The sequence below is a fragment of the Mustela nivalis genome (genome assembly GCF_964662115.1).
Source record: "Mustela nivalis genome assembly, contig: HAP1_SCAFFOLD_2064, whole genome shotgun sequence".
NCBI classification, from domain to species: Eukaryota; Metazoa; Chordata; class Mammalia; order Carnivora; family Mustelidae; genus Mustela; species Mustela nivalis.
In genome coordinates, this window is record NW_028134600.1 from 10,773 (window position 1) to 33,353 (window position 22,581).

The window sequence follows — 22,581 nt, forward strand, 5'->3', positions numbered from 1 at the left end:
GCATACACTTCAGGCATCTACAGATCCTATATGAAAGATCCCTACCTACTTAGAAACTTCACACTCCTTTAGGATAATTCCAATCTCTCTTCCTTACCCACAACCCATCCCCCAATTCAATACCAGCTTGCTTCTGAAGTCCCCAATGAACTGAAATGGCAACCATCCATTTACTCTTACCCAAAGGCTCACAGAGAGAGAGCTGTTATCATCCTAAGCCCCCCTGGAGAGTCCCATCAGGAAAATACATTCAGGAAGAATCAGCCTCCAGTGGTACACACAACTCAGTCACAAGTATGGACCCACTCACCCTTTCTCCTATTCTTTTTCTGCTTTCCTTCTTTCTTATTGACTCCTAACTTCTCTAACTTAATCTTCGCTCAAATGCACCATAATGAGGAACAATGAAATGTGAAGCAAACTAAACAACAGAATAGCCATGTGTTGAGATTTCAATTATAAATGCCTTCTTATCCACAGGCATTCCTCTTGGATGCATTTGTGGCAGAATGTACCCCACCACCTGTGTTTATAAAGATCTTCCTGCAATCAACAGTCCCACACCTGACTACCACAGAGAATTTTACTAACGTCTACTTTTCACTTCTCATGACTCTAAGAAATACAATCATTGGAACTTGTACTTTTCTTTTCTTTTCTTTTCTTTTTAAGAATTTATTTATTTATTTGACAGAGAGAGATCAAAAGTAGGCAGAGTGGCAGGCGGGGTGGGGGGAAGCAGGCTCCCCGCCAAGCAGAGAGCCCGATGCAGGACTCGATCCCAGGACCCTGGGATCATGACCTGAGCCGAAGGCAGAGACTTAACCCACTGAGCCACCCAGGCGCCTGGAACTTATACTTTTCATTAAGATACATAAGGAAAGTTTCTCTTCTGCGAAAACTCATTCTCAATCTTAAATCACTGGAAACTCTTCACCCTGGTTCTGCCACTCTAGACACATCCTCTTCTAATAAACTTGTTACATTTGACAAAAATGATTAGGCATCTTCTGAGTTAAAAGAGCAAAACACTGTTCATGACCATGAAGCCCATAGTTGTTTCTAAATTCCATCAACTCTCCCCTGTCCCACCCAGTCCCTACAGAGCCACAGTCTGTTTTCTCTCTAGGAGCTGATGGTCCAGCTTTACTTCTCCTGAATTTCATCACCCAGCAGATGGAGACAAAAGAAAGGGTATTAGCCAGTGAGCCTCGATGACAAGGGGGTGAAATTGGGTTTTGGAATTACCCTGTATTTCTGATGCTTCTTGATTTTACTCTAATTACCTGGGAATAAGAGTCTATTATATAAGAAACCAGTCTTCCTATCCAAGTGTTTAATCCAAGAAGTCAGGGAAGTGAATCTATTCAGTGATCTAACAGACTCTGCCGTCTTACTTATGAACTTTGGTTCATCACCAAGAAAAACACAATCAAGACTTTCCTTTCAAAGCCATCCATCATCTTGTTCATTTGTAGATTTTTTTTTAATCATAAATATTTATCTTAATTAAGGATGAGCAATGAATCTGCCACATAATTGCCACTGCCAGTTTCTTACTTATTAGTAAGAGCTTACTTAAATCTCTAAAGTTCCTCAGCTTATAAAAGACTTCAAGGAGTACTGAATCTTTTAAAAATAATATTTAAATTTATTATTCCACATTAGGTTTAATGAAGCACAAGCTGAGACTGCTAAAGGATCACCATTTTACAGACATAGGAGCGTCTTCCCTTTATAACAACAGGTCCAGCGCTTCATCAACCTAGTCCTTGACCTGTAGCTAAAAAAGCAAAAGGTCTGTGTGAAGTGACAGAAGAGCACAGCCTACTCAGGTCATGACCAAGGACCCAAAGCTGACCTCAGCACTGGAAAAGCCAGTCTGCAGTCATGGAGCTCTATAGAAGGGGAACGAGAACTGAGTTAGAGGAGGTTCTGGACATCATTCTGACAGATTCCGATCTAAGGAACTCTGACCAAGGAGGTTTCATTCTCTTCTACAATCCCCTTTTATGGAACAGAAGGCTGAAATTGAGTCTTCACAAGAGAATTAACGGCCTTTCCGTTTCTTCATTTTTCCTCCAGCCACCTTGTTCCTGACACCCATAGCACCTTCTGTGTCATCGTTGTCCCCAGCATCCTCCCGTGAGCGTTTCTTCTTCTCTCCGTGCTCCCTTAACTCCTGCAAGAAAAGAGAAAGGATGGGAGTGAAAGTTACTGTTACTGAGGGTAACACATCTTGTCTCCCCTCCCTAAAATCAAACACTAAGTAACTCCCTAACACCTCACATTCGCAAAGGCTAAGACCAAAATCCTAATACATAAAAATGTTCACATGAAAATTAAAACAATAAGCTATTATTTTCACATAGGAGGCCATCAAAGATTTAAGAGGTAGTACCTCATACTGGTCAACATGTGGGAACATCCACATACTTTGTCTCTGACAGTTTAAACAGCTATAGCTTTTCAGGGGGAAGGGGTGGGAAATCTGGCATTCTCGATGAATGCCCAACAATTAATTCAGCCCAACAATTAATTCTACTTCTAGGAACTTTTTCAAAAGAAACAAGTATGCAAAGCTAAACATATTAGGATGTCCAACATCATACCACTTAAAATACAAAACATGTGAAAAAGCATAAACATATATGCACCAATACAAGTCATGTTATATATTCATAATGGAATTTTCTCTAGCCATGAAGAAGTGATCCCATGGCTCCCCATTTGTTAAAATAGAAAAATGTTAATCCTATACAATCAGATAAAAATCTAAGTATGGCTAAAAAAGGGAAAATAGCCAAATGTTCTCTATGCGGGGTAGCTTGTATGTTTCAATTTACTATTTTAATCTTTTCTGTATTTTCTGAAATTTTTTCAATGTATATATAATACTGTTATAAGCGAAAATACCAAAGAATTCCATGTGAGCAGAAAAACAAAAACAAGTCCACACATGGACTACTCAGAAAGCACCCCAGGGGCACAGCTGCCTCATCCCTCAAACGACAACTCTAGCGAGCAGACAGCACTTGCTAAAGTCTCCTTTAGAATCTTCCCATCCATCCCCACCCTTATTGCCACTACTTAGTTAGTTACTATGCAGGTCACGTTAGCTTATCTAGCACCAAAAAAGCCCTTGTACAATATCAAGAAAATTATTATTGCCAGTTTTTTGGGCAAGGAACTGATTCTGAGAGGTTAGATGCACTATCCAAACCCACAATGTCCAATTCACAGCTGAGTCTTCTGACCGCATATCCAAAGGTTTTCTTGTCACATGTGAAACACAAAGAGAGGCTGAGCATGTGGTCACTGTGGTCAGACTGAGTCCAAACCCCAATTCAAATTACCTACCATCCCTGTATTTTAGTATGCTCATCTTAAATTTGGAATAAAATAATACTGAGTTCCTGTGATTTTGAGGATTCATACAACAGCACCTAGCACACAGCTCACAGTGTCAGCATTTAAGTTGGTGAGAAAATAAGTTGCATACCATGCGGGCAAATCTCTGGGCTTCATTCACACGTTCTGTCAGCATCATAACCTCATCATCCTGTGTTGGAAAGACAGGCAGTTTCTTCCCAATTAAGTGTTCTATACGCTGGAAGAGTTCCACATCATACCTAAGGAAAGAAAATGGGCATGGCTTTGGTTGGCTGACAATGCAAATGTCTGCCCATTCCAAAAGCATACATTATGTGATATGATGCACCAGGAGCCAGTTTTAAACACTACCGAATCCATTATTCCTCTTCAGAATACTAATTAGATGCCACCTTCTGCACACAGTCCACTTGAAAATGTCCAACGTATTCTTTACTCCCAGAAAAACCCTGGTCACATAAAAATTTGTTCCTTTTAGAAACAAGACCAAAATAATTATTCTAATACTTTGAGTTGAAGGAAAGGTCACTGTGCTCCAGTTTCAGCAGCTGAAAGAAACAGCAGGGGTTTCTCTGCATGCTTCTGTATGCCAAACACCGCACCAGATCTTTTATTTGTGTATCACCAACCTTCATTAAAACCCTGCTAGGTAGGTATTATTATTTCCATTTTATAAATGATGAAAACAATATGAGGGAGGTTTAAGTGACAATTAGAGTAAATGGCAAAGTCAGGCGCCAGGTCAGTCTGCTGAAAAAGCTCTGCTCTTTTCTCTCCATTGTTCTCCCCCGGAAATCAATTCACTTACTGTGTGACAAAGGTAATAGCCTTTCCGGAACGCCCAGCTCGAGCAGTTCGACCTACTCGATGGATATAATCCTGAAACAAAAAGTGTAAATTTGAGTTACATAAAACATAAACAAAAAATAATGAACATAAGGTTTTACTGCAAACCTCTGAAAGAAAATACTCATGCTGAAACATGGAAAAATGGATTGGGCAATAGATTTAGATAAATCTACTACTTCTTTTTTTCTTTTTTTAAAAATATTTTATTTGTTTATTTGAGAGAGAATGATCGAGGGAGAAAGAGCAAGAGCAAGCCATGAGAAGGAGGAGGGAGAAGCAGGCTCCCCGCTGAGCAGGGAGCCAGACATGGGGCTTGACCCCACAATTCCAGGATCATAAACCAACCCGAAGGCAGATACTTTACTGACTGAGCTACCCAGCGCCCCTACTTCCTCTCTTTTTCTTCTCCTTGCAGCACTAAATTGACTCTTTTTTCTTTTGTTTTACAGAAAGACGAATCTAAAGTATATTTACATGGTCTAGAGGAAAACAGCACTGGATACAGAGGCAGACCTGGATCATGGTTCTGGTCTTACCACCTACCAGCTACACCACTGTCTGCAAGTCACAGAGTCTCCCTGAATTTGTTTCTCTCTATAAAACAGGATAGAATGCATGCCCAAGTTCAGAGCCATTTTCAAAATCAAATGAGACAGCAGTTACACACAAAGCCAAAAGATTACTTTGTGGGAGTTAATCTGGAGACAACTCTGTCCTCCCCAGGGAATATTTGGAAATGTCAGCAAACATATCTGGTTGTCACAATGTCACCTGTGTGTAGAACTGAAATGCAGCTAAGCATCCTACAATGCAAAGGACAGCCCCACAGCAAAGAATCTGCTGGCCTAAAACGTTAATGGTGCCAAAGATGAGAAACCCTGAGACACACAAAAAACTACAAGCTGACCATTTTGAAGAAATGGGACTGACAAAGATCAGCATATGTTGCACCTCCCCTGTGGGCTATGAGCACCCAGTACTTCTCTTTGGCTACCTTCTTTCACATTTATTAATATCACATCTTCAGGCACATGCAAGATAATGAGAATTAATAAATCAAGAGCCTTCCCTTTAACTGCAAACAAAATAAATTTTAAAAATGATGCTGTAACTAATGAGAAAACATCCCATTAAGAAATACACTCTGCGGGACGCCTGGGTGGCTCAGTCGTTGGGCGTCTGCCTCGGGCTCAGGTCATGATCCCGGGGATCGAGTCCTGAGTCAGGCTCCCTGCCCAGTGGGGAGCCTGCTTCTCCCTCTCCCACTCCCCATGCTTGTGTTCCTTCTCTCACTGTCTTTCTCTGTCAAATAAATTAATAAAATTTAAAAAAAAAAAATAGAAATACACTCTGGGGGATGCCTGGGTAGCTTAGTTAAGTGCCTGCCTTCAGCTCAGGTCATGATCCCAGGGCCCTGGGATAGAGCCCGGGGTCCAACTGCCAGCTCAGCGGGGAGCCTGCTTCTCCCTCTGCCTACCACTCCCCTGCTTATGTTCTCTCTCTCTCTTTGATAAATAAGTAAATAAATAAAATCTTTTTAAAAATTACACTTTGGGGGTGCCTGGATAGCCTAGTTGGTTAAGTATCTGCCTTCGGCTCAGGTCATAGTCCTGGAGTTCTAAGATTGAGCCCTATGCCAGGCTCCCTGCTCAGTGGGGAGTCTGTCTCTCCCTCTCCCTCTGATCCTCCCCCCATTCAACTCAATCTCAAATAAATAAATAAAAACTCTTAAAAAAAAAAAAGAAAGAAATACAATTTGGATACAATGGAATATTATTCAGCCATAAAAAAGAATTAAATCTTCCCATCTGCAACAACAGACATGGACTTTAAGGACATTATGCTAAGTGAAATAAGTCCAAGAAAGATAAATACCATATGAGCTAACTTATATGTGTAATCTAAAAATTAAAAAACAAAAACAAACTGAGCTCATGATACAGAGGACAGAATTCGTAGCTGCCAAAGGTGGAAATAATGGGACTATGGATAAACTGGGTGAAGGGGGTCAAAATGCACAAACTTCCAGTTACAAAATAAGTCAGTCATGGGGCCGTAACGTTCAGCTTGGCAACTATAGCTAATAATACTATATCACACATCTGAATGCTGCTAAGAGAGTACAGTTGAAAAGTTCTCATCCCAAGGGGGGAAAGAAACTCATAACCATGTATGGTGACAGATGTTAATGAGATCTGTGGCAATCATCTCATGATATATGCAAATATCATATTATTAGGTTATACAACTGAAAGTAATATTATATGTCAATTACACCTCAATTTTAAAAATGAAAGAAATACACTTTGGGACTAGGAAGTCAGGTCAGTGACAGGACTCACCTTGGAATGGGTAGGAATGTCAAAGTTAACAACTACATCCACATGCGGTATGTCCAAACCTCGGCTTGCAACATCAGTTGCTAGAAGAATAGAACGAGCCTTGGCCTTAAATTTATTAAGGGATCCTAGGCGTTTGCTCTGAGATGATGAAAAAAAAAATGAAAAAAAATTTAATCTTGGAACAATAGGAATCTTACAATCTAGAATAGACACACTAAATATAAGAACAGAAAGAGAAATTTTTAAAAGGCTGTTTCCCTCTAAGTCCAGACTGGGTTTCACAGGTCAAAAGGAAACATGGAAGCAACAAAAAAAATATTTAATACTAAGGCTAGAAAATACTAACATGAAACAAGGATGATTTAACATGACAGATAGTTGAAAAATAATTTACTAAAACTCTTTTGAGACCAAAGAACCACTTTTACCACTAGAGCTGAATAAATCAACTCAAGAGCTTCCACACCAGACAAATAATTGTAATCTTTGAGTCTGAGCCTCTCTCCTATCCTGGAAGGAGGCATCCAGAGCAACACTTTAAAGTCCATAAAATCTGATTAATTCTGGGAAGATGCATTAATGTTTCATGCTGTTTTTGTACAGATCTACTGCTATAAAGTTTACCTTTCTCATGCCACCAGTTCACCACTAATGACACCAAAGAGTCTTTACCTGACTCATCTGTCCATGGAGGGGGATGGCAGTGAATCCGAGGTTTCGGAGTAGCAAGGCTGTTCTCTGAGTATTGTTACAGGTGCTGCAGAATATCATAAAGGAGTTTCCAGCCAATTCATTTAGAATATAAACCAGGTAGGTATCCTAAGTTAAAAACCCAAAACAATGTAAGTAACTGAACCTGGGAGAAAAGACTAGAGTCCTGGGGATACAAATTATGTAAAACACTAAGCCTATATATAGTTGCTTCTCAATTTTCCAGATCACGGTTGCCAGTTCTGCATTCCTGAAGCAGCATTATCATGTCTGTGAACTCTGAATCTCACACGCAGCCTAAAGCCAAGCACAACTCCTTGTCGTCAGCAACCAGGAAGAGTCCCGACATCAAAGCACAAAGCTAGGGTCCCTTGCTTATAAAAGCCACATAATCAGCAGACAAAAGAAAAGCTACTTCAAGAATGGGCTGGGAAAGGAATGACATCATTATTGTGATTTAGCGTGCTATGAATTCCCGGAATATCTGACTTTATCAGTGATAAATATAAGCACAGTAAGCACGCTAAAACAAACAGGAGCACAGCTCTTAGCTAATCAAAAGTGGACGAACTTTCAGTTGCTTCGGTGAGGAAGGAGAGGGAGAGGCAGGAATGATCAAAGTAAACACTTTACCTTGAATTTAGAGGGAATAAAAAGATAATATTGCTGTAATTTCTCAACTGTCTGGTATTTGGAAGAAACAGCACATTTCACAGGATTCTTCAGCGCTGCTCGCTGAAGTTTTTGCACCTAAAGAAAGAAAACTCAGAATAGTACACTGATGCCCAAGTGCTCTATTTTTATGATTGCTATTGTTTTTATTTATCACTTAATAAAGAAGAAAATGTTAAGCCCTAGAAAATTTCACCTTCTTGGTCATGGTAGCAGAAAAGAGAAATGTTTTCCGATCTCGGGGAATCACTTTGAGGATCTTGTCAACCTAAGGCACAAAGAGGAAAGGATACCAATATAACAGTCAGAATGGATACTTGCAAATGCTCTCTGTGAAGGGGACAGAGAGTAAAAAACCAAAAGTATCACTGTGGGATCCGGCGACTCAAAAATTCAATTTAGCTAAAATTTAATGAATATTTACTTTTTGATACCATACCAGGGTCTATTTAAAAAGAAATAGAAAGAGAGAAAAGAAGTTTAAATTAGAGTTTAGTTAATCTAAGAAGTTTAAATTAGAGTTGAGTTAATCTAAGAAAAAAGTCAAGAATAAGTGTTCATCAACTAATTAAGCTGTGATGAGTGGGTCAGCTATGATAACAGCTGACCTAAAATAGAGGTATCCCAAAGTCTATGAAAGAGGTAGAAATCAAACAAAATGGAAAGGAAATTTGGTTGAAATTTCTCACATCTGAAATCAAAATCTAACTACATTCTAGGGAGGATACTGAGGCACTGACAATAGAGAGGAGCACTAAGAATGAGAAAAGGCAGCAGGGATGTTTACATTAACTGATGATGATACAGGGCTCCACATAGAGCAGATGTGCAATGAATTAAATTTTGAAACAGGGCACCTGAGATGCCCTAAGAGGAGGAAAGAAATTGAATGCTCACTTCTGTCTCAAAATCCATATTCAATATTCGGTCTGCTTCGTCCATGACCAAGTACTTGAGAGCTCTTAAGTTGAAACCTTTTGTATTTTCCAAGTGGTCAATCAATCGACCAGGAGTTGCTATCAAGAAAGGTTGAGGAGAAAGACAACGTTTAAGAACAAGGACAAAAAGAAAGTTATCAACCACCCCAACCCCCAAATTTCAGAAATTAAAAAAATTAAAGTTACAAAAGTCCTTTCTTCAAAGTCTTTCCACACAAGTAAGTTACACTCAACATCTGTAGATTTTCTCCAATTCATTATCACTAGTGCCTTCTACCTCTGTTAGTTACTCACCTATTATTACGTGTGGTTTTTTCGCCAGAGCCAGAGATTGGGACATCGAATCAATTCCACCTACAATCACAGCTACAGAAATAAAAAGAATATAGAATAGAGACCCTTTATTTTTTCCACAGTTCACCGAACATCTTTTTGAAGCCAGTGCTAGATTTCTACCTAAATTTCTCTTCCTGTACAACTTTCCCCAAAGCTAAAATACCAAATTGGCTCTTAAGGTTAATGAACTCATGTTAATAATACTTTCTTCTATTCTCCTTTTATACTCATTCTCAACTTGTAATGAAACTCTGATTCCTTTCCTCTCAGACACTTACCACTTTGCACACCAATAGAAGACCCCAGGGCTTCAAACTGCTCCGAGATCTGAAAGGCCAACTCTCGAGTGGGCGTGAGAACCAAGGCAAACAAACGCTGGGGCGTCTCCAGCAGCGCATTCAGAATGGGCAAAGCAAAAGCCCCTGTTTTTCCAGAGCCAGTTTCTGCCAGCCCGATGATATCACGACCTAGAAAGAAAAAGGAAACATCTAAAAGCAAAAAAATGCTCTCTGCATTATTTCCCTGTTTTCCACAATGATGGCATGTGGGCACAAAGGAGACAATGAATAAACATTTGATGAACGGGAGGGAAAGGAAGACTGAATAGACAGACGACATGGCCTTGTCCTAGATAAGCTCAAAATCTGGGGGAGATACACAAAGATGGTATGTGATAAGGACTTTAGAACAGGCCCCTACAAAATATAGTGAGAACACAAAAGAAGGAGTAACTTACAGTCCATAGGAGTCAGGAAAGGCTAACAGGGGTGATGGGTAAATTCAAGTAAGCGAAGAAGAAAAGGAAGGACATCCCTATATGAGGACAGAGGGGACAGGCTTTAAAGAACACAGCACGTGCAGGGAGAGTGAGAAGTACAATGTGGCTGGAACAAAGAAGTGTAAAGGGAGAAGAATGAGACTAGAAAAGAAATTCGTAAGCCATGCTAGAGAGTTTTGATGTCTTTTTTTAAAAGGGAGGAACTGAAGGATTTTAAAAGCAGGGAATTTGATGACCAATGTTATTCCTTAGGAAGAGAAACCCTAGGCCTGATGGCATAAGGAGCCAAGGATCTCAACAGTACACGCCATTTCTATTGCTTCTTCTGAGGGAAGAATGCCATAAGTGATCCCTTAAGAGGAGGTCCCTGGAGGGGCGCCTGGGTGGCTCAGTAAGTTAAAGCCTCTGCCTTCAGCTTGGGTCATGATCCCAGGGTCCTGGGATAGAGCCCTGCATCAGGCTCTCTGCTCAGCAGGGAGCCTGCTTCCTCCTCTCCCTCTGCCTGCCTCTCTGCCTGCTTGTGATCTCTGTCAAATAAATAAATAAAATCTTAAAAAAAAAAAAGGTCCCTGAGATTTGTTCTCACCAATCAAAGCCATAACAGTAAGATCTGGAAATTAACTCCCAAAGCAAGACCACCATCTCTAGGCTGGCTGGCTACAGCTTATAAGGTCGCCGTGCACCAGAACAGCGGCCCCTGGGAATACTTCCTAGCAAAATGCCCTCCACCAGTTGATGCTCACACTGTTCCTTGACTGTACACAACTGGTGAGATTTCCTTACCTAGGGATTAACCCTACAATAAACTCCTTTTTCCTGAGGTTAGCTAACTCTCTTCTTCATGACCTAAAATGACCCAAACAAACAGAATGGGGAACACACAGGAAAATGAGAGCTCAATGAGGATACCAGGGGGGTTAGGAAGGTGATCTGAACTGAGGTTAGGCAGTGAGGACAGAAAGAAGTGAGATGTAGAAAGTCATTCAAAAAAATGTGGTTGATGGGACGCCTGGGTGGCTCAGTTGGTTAAGCAGCTGCCTTCGGCTCAGGTCATGATCCCAGCGTCCTGAGATGGAGTCCCACATAAGGCTCCTTGCTCCGCAGGGAGCCTGCTTCTCCCTCTGACTCTGCCTGCCACTCTGCCTGTGCTCGCTCTTGCTCTCTCTCTCTCTCTCTGACAAATAAATAAATAAAATCTTTAAAAAAAAAAAAAATGTGGTTGACACATGGGTTTCTAGCTTGGGAAACTCAAAGGCCATAAATTGAGACAAGGGCTTCTGGAAAATTAGTTCTGATGAGGAAAACAGTGACTCTGGTTTGAACATAAGAAACTTAAGGTTTATGCCAGAGGCTCAGAGAGAAATATCTAACTTGTCTGGAGTTCAGTAGAGAAGTATAGGCTAGAAATACAGATGTGGGAGCCATGAGCATCCAAACAGTGGTGCTCCCCCAAGGCACATTAGAATAATTTACAAGATTTATATATCTATATATGCGTAGAAATATATATATAGAAATTATATATATATAGAAATATATAGAAATTATATATATATAGAAATTATATATATATAGAAATATATATATATATATAAATTCTGATTTAGTGGGTTTAGAAATTTCTGTTATTTTACAATTTCCACAGGTGAATCTGATGAACACTGGCTGAAATTTACTGACGCAGACAGTGTTAAAGGTTCAGGACATGAGAAATCTTACTGGTGTTTTAGAGTGAGAAAAAAAGGATAAAGATAGATTTAACATTGCAAGGGAAAAAAAAAAAAACAGAAGAAACTGAGAAAGAACAGCTAGAAAGACAGGAGAAAATACTGATTTGAAATTGAGGAGAAAGAGAGCTTCAAGAAAGGAGAGTGATTAATATCAAATAGAACAAACTTTTTGATATTCATCTCTTAGACATTAATCACTTAAACAAGAATTGGCCATCCAGACCAAACAACAGCACATTCTAGTGAATGCTAACCTTTACCCTTCTAACAGTAACATCAATGTTTCCATATAAAAGTACAGGTGTGGATGTGAATTATAAGTCAGTCCAGACAATGGACTAATTTTATTAAGGTCACAAAAACAAATGGCAACAGAAGGATAAAATTTCTCCCTCATTTACTAACTTTACTGTTCCTCTTGGCCATAGGGTAAGTGACAACAAACTGCAACAGCATCCCCCTAATTGTGAGCTAAGGGCTTCCAAAGCTTTTTTTTCCTCCACTCTGTGGGAATTCTGCCCTCCCTGCTGGGGTCCAGCGTGCCTTCTGGAATAGGAAAAAACAAAAACAGTGGGATCTGTCCCTTTTTCTATCAAGGGAAATCTAAAAATTTCAGAAGAAAGGAGTATACAAGAAAGATTTAGGGAAGTAAAGGAGCTTGAGTCTCTCGCTTCATGTGGCTGTGAACGACGCCCACCACCCCCAGTGAAGGCCAGCACTGCCTGCGGTTCTCTTATGATCCCCTCAAAGCAATACTCGCTTTGTGAGACTGATTTGCCTCTATGATCTCCCTTCTTCCTCTCACAACCCCTAAGCCCCTCTGGTAGTGTCTGTAGTGTCTGTGTAGAATACATACCCCATAAGAGAAAAATAAATTCATTCACCTTGATCACACGGCTAGCACCTATAACAACTGCTTTGGGATATGGCAGCCATTCAAAAAACTGTCTGAAATTTCTAGAGGACTTTGAGTGATCTCTGAATTAGAAATAAACTTAATACACGAAACAGATGGAAAGAAAAGCATCCTCAAAAACCACCAAAAGCACACAAAGAACAAATATTCCAATCAAGAAATGGGCAGAGGACATGAACAGACATTTCTGCAAAGAAGACATCCAGATGGCCAACAGACACATGAAAAAGTGCTCCATATCACTCGGCATCAGGGAAATACAAATCAAAACCACAATGAGATATCACCTCACACCAGTCAGAATGGCTAAAATTAACAAATCAGGAAATGACAGATGCTGGCGAGGATGCAGAGAAAGGGGAACCCTCCTACACTGTTGGTGGGAATGCAAGCTGGTGTAACCACTCTGGAAAACAACATGGAGGTTCCTCAAAATGTTGAAAATAGAACTGCCCTATGACCCAGCAATTGCACTACTGGGTATTTACCCTAAAGATACAAACGTAGTGATCCAAAGGGGCACGTGCACCCAAATGTTTATAGCAGCAATGTCCACAATAGCCAAACTATGGAAAGAACCTAGATGTCCATTAACAGATGAATGGATCAAGAAGATGTGGTGTATATACACAATGGAATACTATGCAGCCATCAAAAGAAATGAAATCTTGCCATTTGCAACAACATGGATGGAACTAGAACGTATCATGCTTAGTGAATTAAGTCAAGCGGAGAAAGACAACTATCATATGATCTCCCTGATATGAGGAAGTGGTGATGCAACATGGGGGCTTAAATGGGTAGGAGAAGAATCAATGAAACAAGATGGGATTGGGAGGGAGACAAACCATAAGTGACTCTTAATCTCACAAAACAAACTGAGGGCTGCTGGGGGGAGGGGGGTTGGGAGAAGGGAGGTGGGGTTATGGACATTGGGGAGGGTATGTGCTTTGGTGAGTGCTGTGAAGTATGTAAACCTGGCGATTCACAGACCTGTACCCCTGGGGATAAAAATATAAGTTTATAAAAAATAAAAAATTAAAAAAAAAAGATACAAACGTAGTGATCGAAAGGGGCACGTGCACCCAAATGTTTATAGCAGCAATGTCCACAATAGCCAAACTATGGAAAGAACTTAGATGTCCATCAACAGATGAATGGATAAAGAAGATGGGGTCTATATACACAATGGAATACTATACAGCCATCAAAAGAAAAGAAATCTTGCCATTTGTGATGACGTGGATGGAACTAGAGCCGTATCATGCTTAGCGAAATAAGTCAAGCGGAGAAAGACAACTATCATATGATCTCCCTGATATGAGGAAGTAGAGATGCAACATGGAGGGTTAAGGGGGTAGGAGAAGAATCAATGAAACAAGATGGGATTGGGAGGGAGACAAACCATAAGTGACTCTTAATCTCACAAAACAAACTGAGGGCTGCTAGGGGGAGGGAGGTTGGGAGAAGGGGGGTGGGGTTATGGACACTGGGGAGGGTATGTGCTATGGTGAGTGCTATGAAGTATGTAAACCTGGTGATTCACAGACCTGTACCCCTGGGGATAAAAATATATTATATGTTTATAAAAAATAAAAAATTTAAAAAAAACATCAAAAGGTTTTGATCTTTCTGTTGTAAAACCCTGTAATACAGGGCCAAGAACTTGGGCTTTTTAGCTAGAACATCCTATATTCAAATTCTAGCTCCAACAATAATTAGTTATGTGACTCTAATCCTCTGACCTTCAATTTCACGAATAAAATAATCAATCCTAACTTTCAGAATTGTTATAAGGTTTAAGAATGATGGATGCACCCAGAACTCCTTAACTTTGTTGAAACTGAAACCATCATTAGTAATTAAGCTAAAAATTTAAAGTTCATTTTATAGGGACGCCTGGGTGGCTCAGTTGGTTAAAGTTCATTTTATAGAAGAAAAATGCTGTTAGATTATTTAAATCTCTTGCTTAGGGCCAGCAACTACAGGTTTTTTTAAAAAAATGAAGCGTTTATAAATTGTTCATTAGAATGAGATAAGTTCAAGAATAAGAATAAAGACTTTTTCCATGATTACGATGTCCCTCACATTACTCAGTTCCTGGTATCCTTTCACTGACTCCTACATTCTCTGTATTCAATATAAACTTCTTACTGAAAAACATTATGAATAATTTCAGAATTATTACCACCACCTAATTTGGGTTCCTCCCTCCAATGACTGCTGTAGGGTAAGCAGGAAAATGCTGGAACACACCAAACTTTCTATTTGCTATTTGAAAGCAGCTCCACTAGTGCTAACTACTAAAATGTCTTCCCCACTCATGCAGTCCCTATCCAGTTTAGCTTCTCTAAACAAGTTCAAAGTCTTTGCTGTCCCTTCCCTGAAAACACTCCCCCTCACCTACTTTGTATGAAATCATACTCTCACGATTTTCAACCCTCTACTGAGCCTCCACCATCTCTTCACCCTTATGTAGCATCCTCATCCATACCCACAGTTTCAGCTACACCTTCACTTTGGATATGGTGTCTGTATCCTGTTCTGGCCTCTTAAGCAAGCTCTAATCCCCAGATTCCAACTGTGTATTAGTTAATTCTATCTCTTTGATGCCTCAACTTCCCCAGAATTATTTTTCCTCCTATGCTCCTTTTTACACCAATAATATGTCCTAAATGCACAGGCAATAATCTTCGATTTCCCCACCCCTTGCTTTCCATTAACGAACTGATTATAAAATCACAATGATTCCTTTTCTATCATTTTCTCTTTCTCACTCTCACTACCACTAGCTTACGCTTTATTCATTGCCAAAATTACCACAATACTTTAACTAGTGCCCCAGTCTCTGGTCACTCATCTCTGAACTACCTTACAAAGCTATGAGATTAACAGCCCAAGAATACAACTCTGAGGATTTCATTCTCTGGCTAAAAAAATAATCTCCAGTGCCCATGGAACAAAGACCAAATTCCTTGGCCCAGCATTTAAGTCTGGCATAATCTGGCCCCAATGATTTTATTAATCTTTCCCCCCATTCTCTGCTAAGTACTTGCAGGCCTCCGCACATGCCCGTGCTTTGCAGCCTCCTTTGCTTTTTTTTCATGCTATTTCCTATGCCTAGAAAGTCCTCCCCTCCCACCAGACATGAATGTCTAAATCCTATTCAGTCTTCAAGGTTCAGCTCGAATGTCTTTCCAATCTTCCCTGCCAAAAGATAAAGTTTTCTTTAACCCATTTCAATGAGTAATAATCTATTCTCCTCCCTCAGTGCACTTGGAACACTTGGAATGTAACTTTCTTATGCCCCTGTTCACCTTGTAATAGATTTTTAATTATCTCCTTAGTAGACTCCAAGTTTCTGGAGATGGCCAAATCTTAACTTCTGGTGCCTTACACTTAGATACTTACTATTTACGGAAAGAACAAATGGAATTTCACAGAGTAAGATTAATTACTTTTCCACATGGCAGCTCTTCAAATCACTGAAGCCAATTATTATATCCCACCCAGCTTAACTCTTCTCCAGACCAAATGCACTCAGCTCTTTTAACTGTTTAGGACCTTTTTTTCTTTTTTTAAGATTTTATTTATTTATTTGAGAGAGAAAGAGATCACGCACACAGGGAGGGGCAGAGGGAGAAAGTACCTGAAGCAGACTGTACTGAGCATGGAGTTCTATACAGGGCTCAATCCCAGGACCACAGTATCATGACTTGAGCCAAGATCGAGAGTCCTATGCTCAACCGAATAAGCCACCCAGGTGCCCCATTTAGCCATCCAGGCACTTGTACTCTTGATACTGTACCACATTCAATGCCACTCAGTTGGTCCCTCAAAACTGGTCCTCAGAACTAAGCATAATATTCTAGGTGTGTTCTAACCAATACAAGGCACTTTTTCCTCTTTAAGCTAGTTCAAGAGTTCTTAACCTGGGATATGGAGCCGAGGAATTGGGGGAAGGGGGTGTAAATTCTATGTACAGATACACTGATACATTTTTTTCTGGGAAAAAAATCTTATTATAGCTAAGGTAACATTCATTTTTTCTAAGGATCTTAACGAATTTCAGTTAACATTGCTAGGTCCCTTTTACCATCAACCGTGATCCTGTGAAGTTGGGCTTTGGGAATCGAAGAGCAGGACTTTGCCTCTACACCTATGAAAGTTCTTCCTGTTAGTATCAGTCCCACTAGTCATCAACCAAAATGTTAGCCATTCTTCTGCAAATCTGATAAATATGTCTCACAAAGCAAGAGCTCTCAACTCCTCTGGATACTAACAGATGTTCCAGGTACCCTATATGTAAATCCACACTTACCAACTCATAATTTCTAACAAGTTTCTTGTTAGTACACTTTAATGTTTCCTTAAAGTCAGCATCAGTTGCAGAAAACAAATCCCTTTACAGAAAATAACCTCAGTAGAAGAAGAGAATTACTTTTTCAAAAGCCAATAAGCCACAAATTTTATAAAAAAGTGGCCACACTTTTATACTACTCAAAGTATGCAATAGCTCTCAAACATGGTATTTAATTGAGTATAACCTCACACCGAACCTGTATTGAGCCACATGTTTAATTTCAACCTACCTTGTAAGGCCAAAGGAATAGCTTCAATCTGGATCTTTGTGGGCTTTGTCCATCCCAACTGGTCACAGGCTTCACACAACACATCTGTCACACCCTTAGAATTCAGAAAAACAAACTTTAGCAAAGAACACACAGGGACGCCTGGGTGGCTCAGTTGGTTAAGCCTCTGCCTTCGGCTCAGGTCATGATCCCAGGGTCCTGGGATGGAGCCTCGCATCCCATCGGGGTCCTTGCTCAGTGGGGAGCCTGCTTCTCCCTCTGCCTCTGCCTGCCGCTCTGCCTGCTTGTGTTCTCCTGCTCGCTCTCTCTCTCTCTCTCTCTCTCTGACAAATAAATAAAATCTTAAACACACACACACACACACACACACTTGCCTCCCTACTAATTAAATGAATGTCAGAGGCACCCTGCTGATGACAAGTGCATCCCTTAGCCTTTGATTCAAAACGTTTCGCGCGCCTACTCGGTCTGCTCTTGAACTGTAAGCACTGAGACACCACCCCAAGACTTAACACCTTCTACTCAGAGACAAAGTCAAGTTCTCCACATGTCTTATTTCATTTAATCCTCACAACTCTATGAAGTACTTATTACTACCCCCAATCTACAGATGTGCAATGTGAGGCAGTGCGAGGTAACGACGTGCCCCTGGTTAGCAACTGGGTCAGACTCCACACCCGTGTCATCTTACTGCGCAGCCCAAGATTTCGGCGGGGTGGGGGTGGGGGGACTGCCGCATGGACAGTCTCCTGGCGAATACAAAAGTGGGCACACCAAAATGGAGAGAAGCGCAAATGGCAACTCTCAAGGACCGGGAGCCCTCCCACCATTCAAACCCGGAGGTTTAGGGACAGCGTCGGAGCCCAGGCTTCGGAAATTCTGAGGTAATGCCAAGCTAGGCGCCAGATGCTTTTGTACACCGCCAACCAGGATGTGAGAGAACCGGACTCTGTCTGCGCCTGGTGCCAGCAGTACAAAGAAGAGCCGGCGTCATCCACGCTCACCAGATCTTTAAACGTCTTCGTTTCCTCCTCCTGCCCGGCCGGCTGGGGCGCTTCAGTCGCAGAATCACACTCGTCGGGCGCCGCCATGTCTTCCGCGCACTCCGGAAGTGGGTCGGCAGCGCGCGGGATGCCGGGAAATGTAGTTTTAGTTCTCACCGGGCATCACGTTCTGGGCGCCCCCTTCGAGCCTCCGGGGATTTGCCCGCCCTAGAGGTGTGGTCTAGCGGAAACTTGGTAAAAAAAAAAAAAAAAAAAAGGCAGGGGATGGGCCTAAACGTTTGGCCTTACAAACTGAACCAAGTGCAGAAGGGGCTGACGACGTAAGCCTCCTATCTTCTAGGAGCCTTTAAAGAAGTTTCCTAACGTCTCACACCTGTTATGCCCCTTGCTTTTCTAACCATAGAGCTTTGAACAGGTTGATATCACAATACTATTTATTTATCTTAATTGTTTCATTCATTTATTCAATAATACTTGTCTAGAGCCAACCATATGCTAGGGCTATGCTAGATGCCTCATGAACAGGACAACATCCCTTGCTGTCGTGGAGAAGACAGATAATAAATAAGTGATCACTGATGAGGTCGAGTTGTGATAAATGCTAAGATGTAACAAATGGAAATAAAAATGTTGGAGAGTAACCTGGGGAGAGTGGGTTGGGGGGATAACTGTGAGCTTGGACAAGGCCTCTGGGAGGCGGTGATAGTTGAACTGAGATCTCACTGATGAGAAGAAGAAAGTCCCTTCAAGGACCCAGGGGAGAACTATTTCAGATGAAAGGAATAGCAAGTGCAAAGAATAGTTAAAATGTGTTCACAGTGTGAGGCAATGTGCCTATAACAATATGGCTGGATCTCAAAGGCCTAGTGCAGAGTGAGAAAAGTATACCATATACCAAGTACATTTAAAATATATGCCCCCCTTGGGGTGCTTGGGCGGCTCAGTCCTTAAGCGTCTGCCTTTGGCTCAGGTCCTGATCCCAGGATGCTGGGATCTAGCCCTGCATCTGGCTGCCTGCTCAGCGGGAAGCGTGCTTCTCCTTCTTCCACTCCCCCCACTTGTGTTCCCTTTCACTGTGTGTGTGTCTCTCTCTGTCAAATAAATAAATAAAATCTAAATAATAATAATAACATAAAATAAAATATATGCCCTCCAAAAATAAATAAAATATATGTCCACAAAATATCACTTTCTGTTGGAGCACATACACACTGAAAGATACACTTTAGAGATAGGTCATCAATGGAGCGAGAGGAATTGGGATAAAATTGGGAATTGGGGAGTTGGGAATAAAAGAGAATACATATCCAAAGCAAAAAGAAGGAACTTCTGACGACAATGTGCCTTGTGCTGAGAAGTGTCAGCTCAACTCAGTGTGCCTGAGATCCTCCCCAACACCACCATCAGGGCTGAGAAAAGGCCCTGATTTAGGAATCACATTGGTGTCCCCAACAACAAAAACAGGTAGGATGCAGTCAGAGAAGCGGTCTCAGGTCAGACCCTGTAGAGCTGTAGGGCCCTCCAGTAGGAAAGTTTGGGGGTGGGTGTTATCCTGAATACAAAAGGAAGGTGTTGGGAGCAGGGAGGAGAAGGATCTACGTATTTAAATTATCACTTTAACTCTTTACAGAGACAGATCGTAGTGAGGAAAGGATAGAAAGAGAACGTAGGAAGCAAGAGCTGATCTTCCTGCCCCAGCTCTAAGCATACTGCCTGACACAAAATGGATGCTCCGTCAGCACCGCCTGGATCAATGACAACTCAGCGAAGCATCGGAATCAAGTATGACGGCAGATCAAAAGGAACTTCACTGGTTATTTCCTCAGGGAGTGAAATCGTTTCTAGCTTTGTGATCACCTCCTACAGAATATACTAGCGCCTTCGGTCTTTTTATACCGTTTCTCCAAGTTAAAGGAAAGGAGAGCAGACACACACTGTATAAGACAACAGGTCACCCTGTTGAGATGGGTTCAATCAGCCCGTGCTTGTGCCAACACAGTCTGAAGCATTCCAGTTTCTCATGCAACCCGCTACACCTCCACCCTCTCTGTTTTCCCAGGACTGGGAAATTAGGCCAGCCTGGGTGAGCTTCAAGTGGGTAATACTCTTTGGGATAAGGAGAAGTTGACTTATCCTGAAGAAAGTCTCTCATACTAACTCTAGCTCTTCCTCTTTCTGTGCTGTGCGTGGTAGACGTGCTGGAAATGCTGTGCTCTTTGTTGGACAAAGGAGAAAGAAACTCGAGACCAGGGGATAAAGAGACATGTCACACAGCAAGGTGACAGGAAACAAGGGTAGAACCCAGGCCTCCAGGGCCTGGCCGGCGCTTTTCCCCCCAGAGAACATCAGCTTCCGTGATCTCAGCGGAATCACACTCCAAATCCCACCGCCACACAGAGTTTTCTCTATCAACGACAGAGTGGCCAAAGTATTTCTACAGCTTCCCTTAGACTCGTTTTCCGGTTTCATTTAGGAGGGGAGTGGGCAATGAAAAGTGCTGAGGGAAGCCAGAAGCCCTGACAGTAAAGGAGGGAAGCTAGAGGCCTGCAAAGGAGACCCAGATGGAAGCAATTCGAAGGCCTATAAAACTGCATATCATATGGGGTCTAAAGTTCCCCAGAGTTTGTTAAAACGTGTGACAGGAAAGGGAAAAAAAAAAAAATCACAGGAGATTTTTGGTGCTGCTCTAAAGAGGGACGGATTTCAACGACTCAGCTGCTCTTATAATATAAACTGCCCTTTCCAGCCAAGCCCAAACCGTTTCTGTTTGTTCTTGGATAATTCAGACATCAGCTATTTTTAAGACTTCCTGTGGTGCCAGTGTCCCCGAGGCACAGAGGCACGCAGAGAAGACAGGGCTCAATGGCCCCAACAGCAGCCTGGTGGCGCCATTCTGGCACAAGGCCAGTGGGCAAGATTTGGGCCTCCCCCAGCACCCACACCTGGGACAGGATTCATGTCAGACCGGCAGGGGGACCCCAGAGGTTTCCACAGAGGAGAGGCGGCACCAGCTGAGAGGACTGTCTGCTTTTTACGATGTGGAGTCACTTGGATATTTATATTCTAGTCATGGATATTATAGAAGTTGTTCTAGTAACTGAGCAGTGTCATATCCTGTACTTTAGAACAATGAGGAAGGTTAAAGAGGAAATCCAAATAAACACTCAAAATCATGAGGGGGGAAAGCAGGGCTGAAACAATACACTGGCTCCAGAGGGAGAAGGCAAAGAGATGGACTGCCTTACTCTGAAAGGTTTTCACAGACCCTAGTACTCCTGCCTTCATAGGACCCTTTTCCCACAAAACAATTCCTAAAAATTATACTTTAAGGCTGCATTAGTATAAAGACAAATATATAAATATTACCATATTAAAATACTTCCTTTGGGGTGCCTGGGTGTCTCGGTGGGTTAGGGCCTCTGTCTTTGGCTCAGGTCATGATCCCAGGGTCCTGGAATCGAGCCCTGCATCGGGCTCTTTGCTCAGTGGGGAGCCTGTTTCCTCCTCTCTCTGCCTGCCTCTCTGCCTGCTTGTGATCTCTGTCTGTCAAATAAATAAAGTCTTTAAAAAAAAGAAAGTTTCTTTGATGTGAAAGTTCTTTTGTTTGTCCTTTTTTTTTTTTTTTGTTAGATTTTATTTATTTATTTATTTGACAGACAGAGATCACAAGTAAGCAGAGAGGCTGGCAAAGAGAGAGATGGGGGGGGGGGGGAGTAGGCTCCCCGCTGAGCAGAAAGCACAATGCAGGGCTCCATCCCAGGACCGTGGAATCATGACCTGAGCTGAAGGCAGAGGCTTAACCCACTGAGCCTCCCAGGCGCCCCATGTCCTTTCGGTTTTAAAAAAAGTTGAAACCTTTTTTGTGGACCACTAAAAATATGGTGGGCTCCAGGCACTGTGGCTCCTGCCCTTGGCACATAAGGGAAGGACCATGATGAAGTCTTCAATGGGTCAGTGACCCTGAGACATTTTGGGGCATGAGCAAGTCAGGACAGCAGTGGATCCTGGACCAAATGTGGAGTGAGTCCCCAAACTTATGGACAAGACTTCTGTAGAAGATGCAGAGTCCTTTGTTCATTACTTTCTGCCGAAGATCCTCCCAGAAGTTGCTTTTCCTGTAGCCAGTCGTGGAGAAAGCTCCCTTTTTGTCCTGAACGTGTTCTGTATTCGTCAAGAAGGAACCAGTGCCAAATGTAATCAGTCAGAAAATTCTCTTTAACTTATGAACTAAAATCTGCTATAAATGTGTATGTTCAAGACAAGAGAGACACATGATTGTTACAACAAGGGCAAAAACAGAACAGGCCAGAAGAAAGAGAG

The 22,581-nt window shown here is 41.7% G+C and overlaps 1 protein-coding gene across 1 annotated transcript; it reads right to left on the reverse strand.

Annotated features, from left to right (window-relative positions):
• Nucleotides 1–1,628: 1,628 nt before the first annotated feature.
• DDX47 (DEAD-box helicase 47) lies at nucleotides 1,629–18,394 on the reverse strand. The gene is made up of 12 exons (XM_082750900.1): nucleotides 18,262–18,394; nucleotides 17,258–17,351; nucleotides 9,520–9,708; nucleotides 9,200–9,271; nucleotides 8,865–8,983; nucleotides 8,164–8,235; nucleotides 7,929–8,045; nucleotides 7,257–7,403; nucleotides 6,585–6,722; nucleotides 4,202–4,272; nucleotides 3,503–3,632; nucleotides 1,629–2,182 (listed from the first exon to the last, which is right to left on the reverse strand). The coding sequence occupies exons 1-12, from the start codon at nucleotides 18,346–18,348 to the stop codon at nucleotides 2,051–2,053; spliced, it is 1,368 nt and encodes a 455-aa protein (XP_082607026.1). The 5' UTR covers nucleotides 18,349–18,394; the 3' UTR covers nucleotides 1,629–2,050.
• Nucleotides 18,395–22,581: the final 4,187 nt, after the last annotated feature.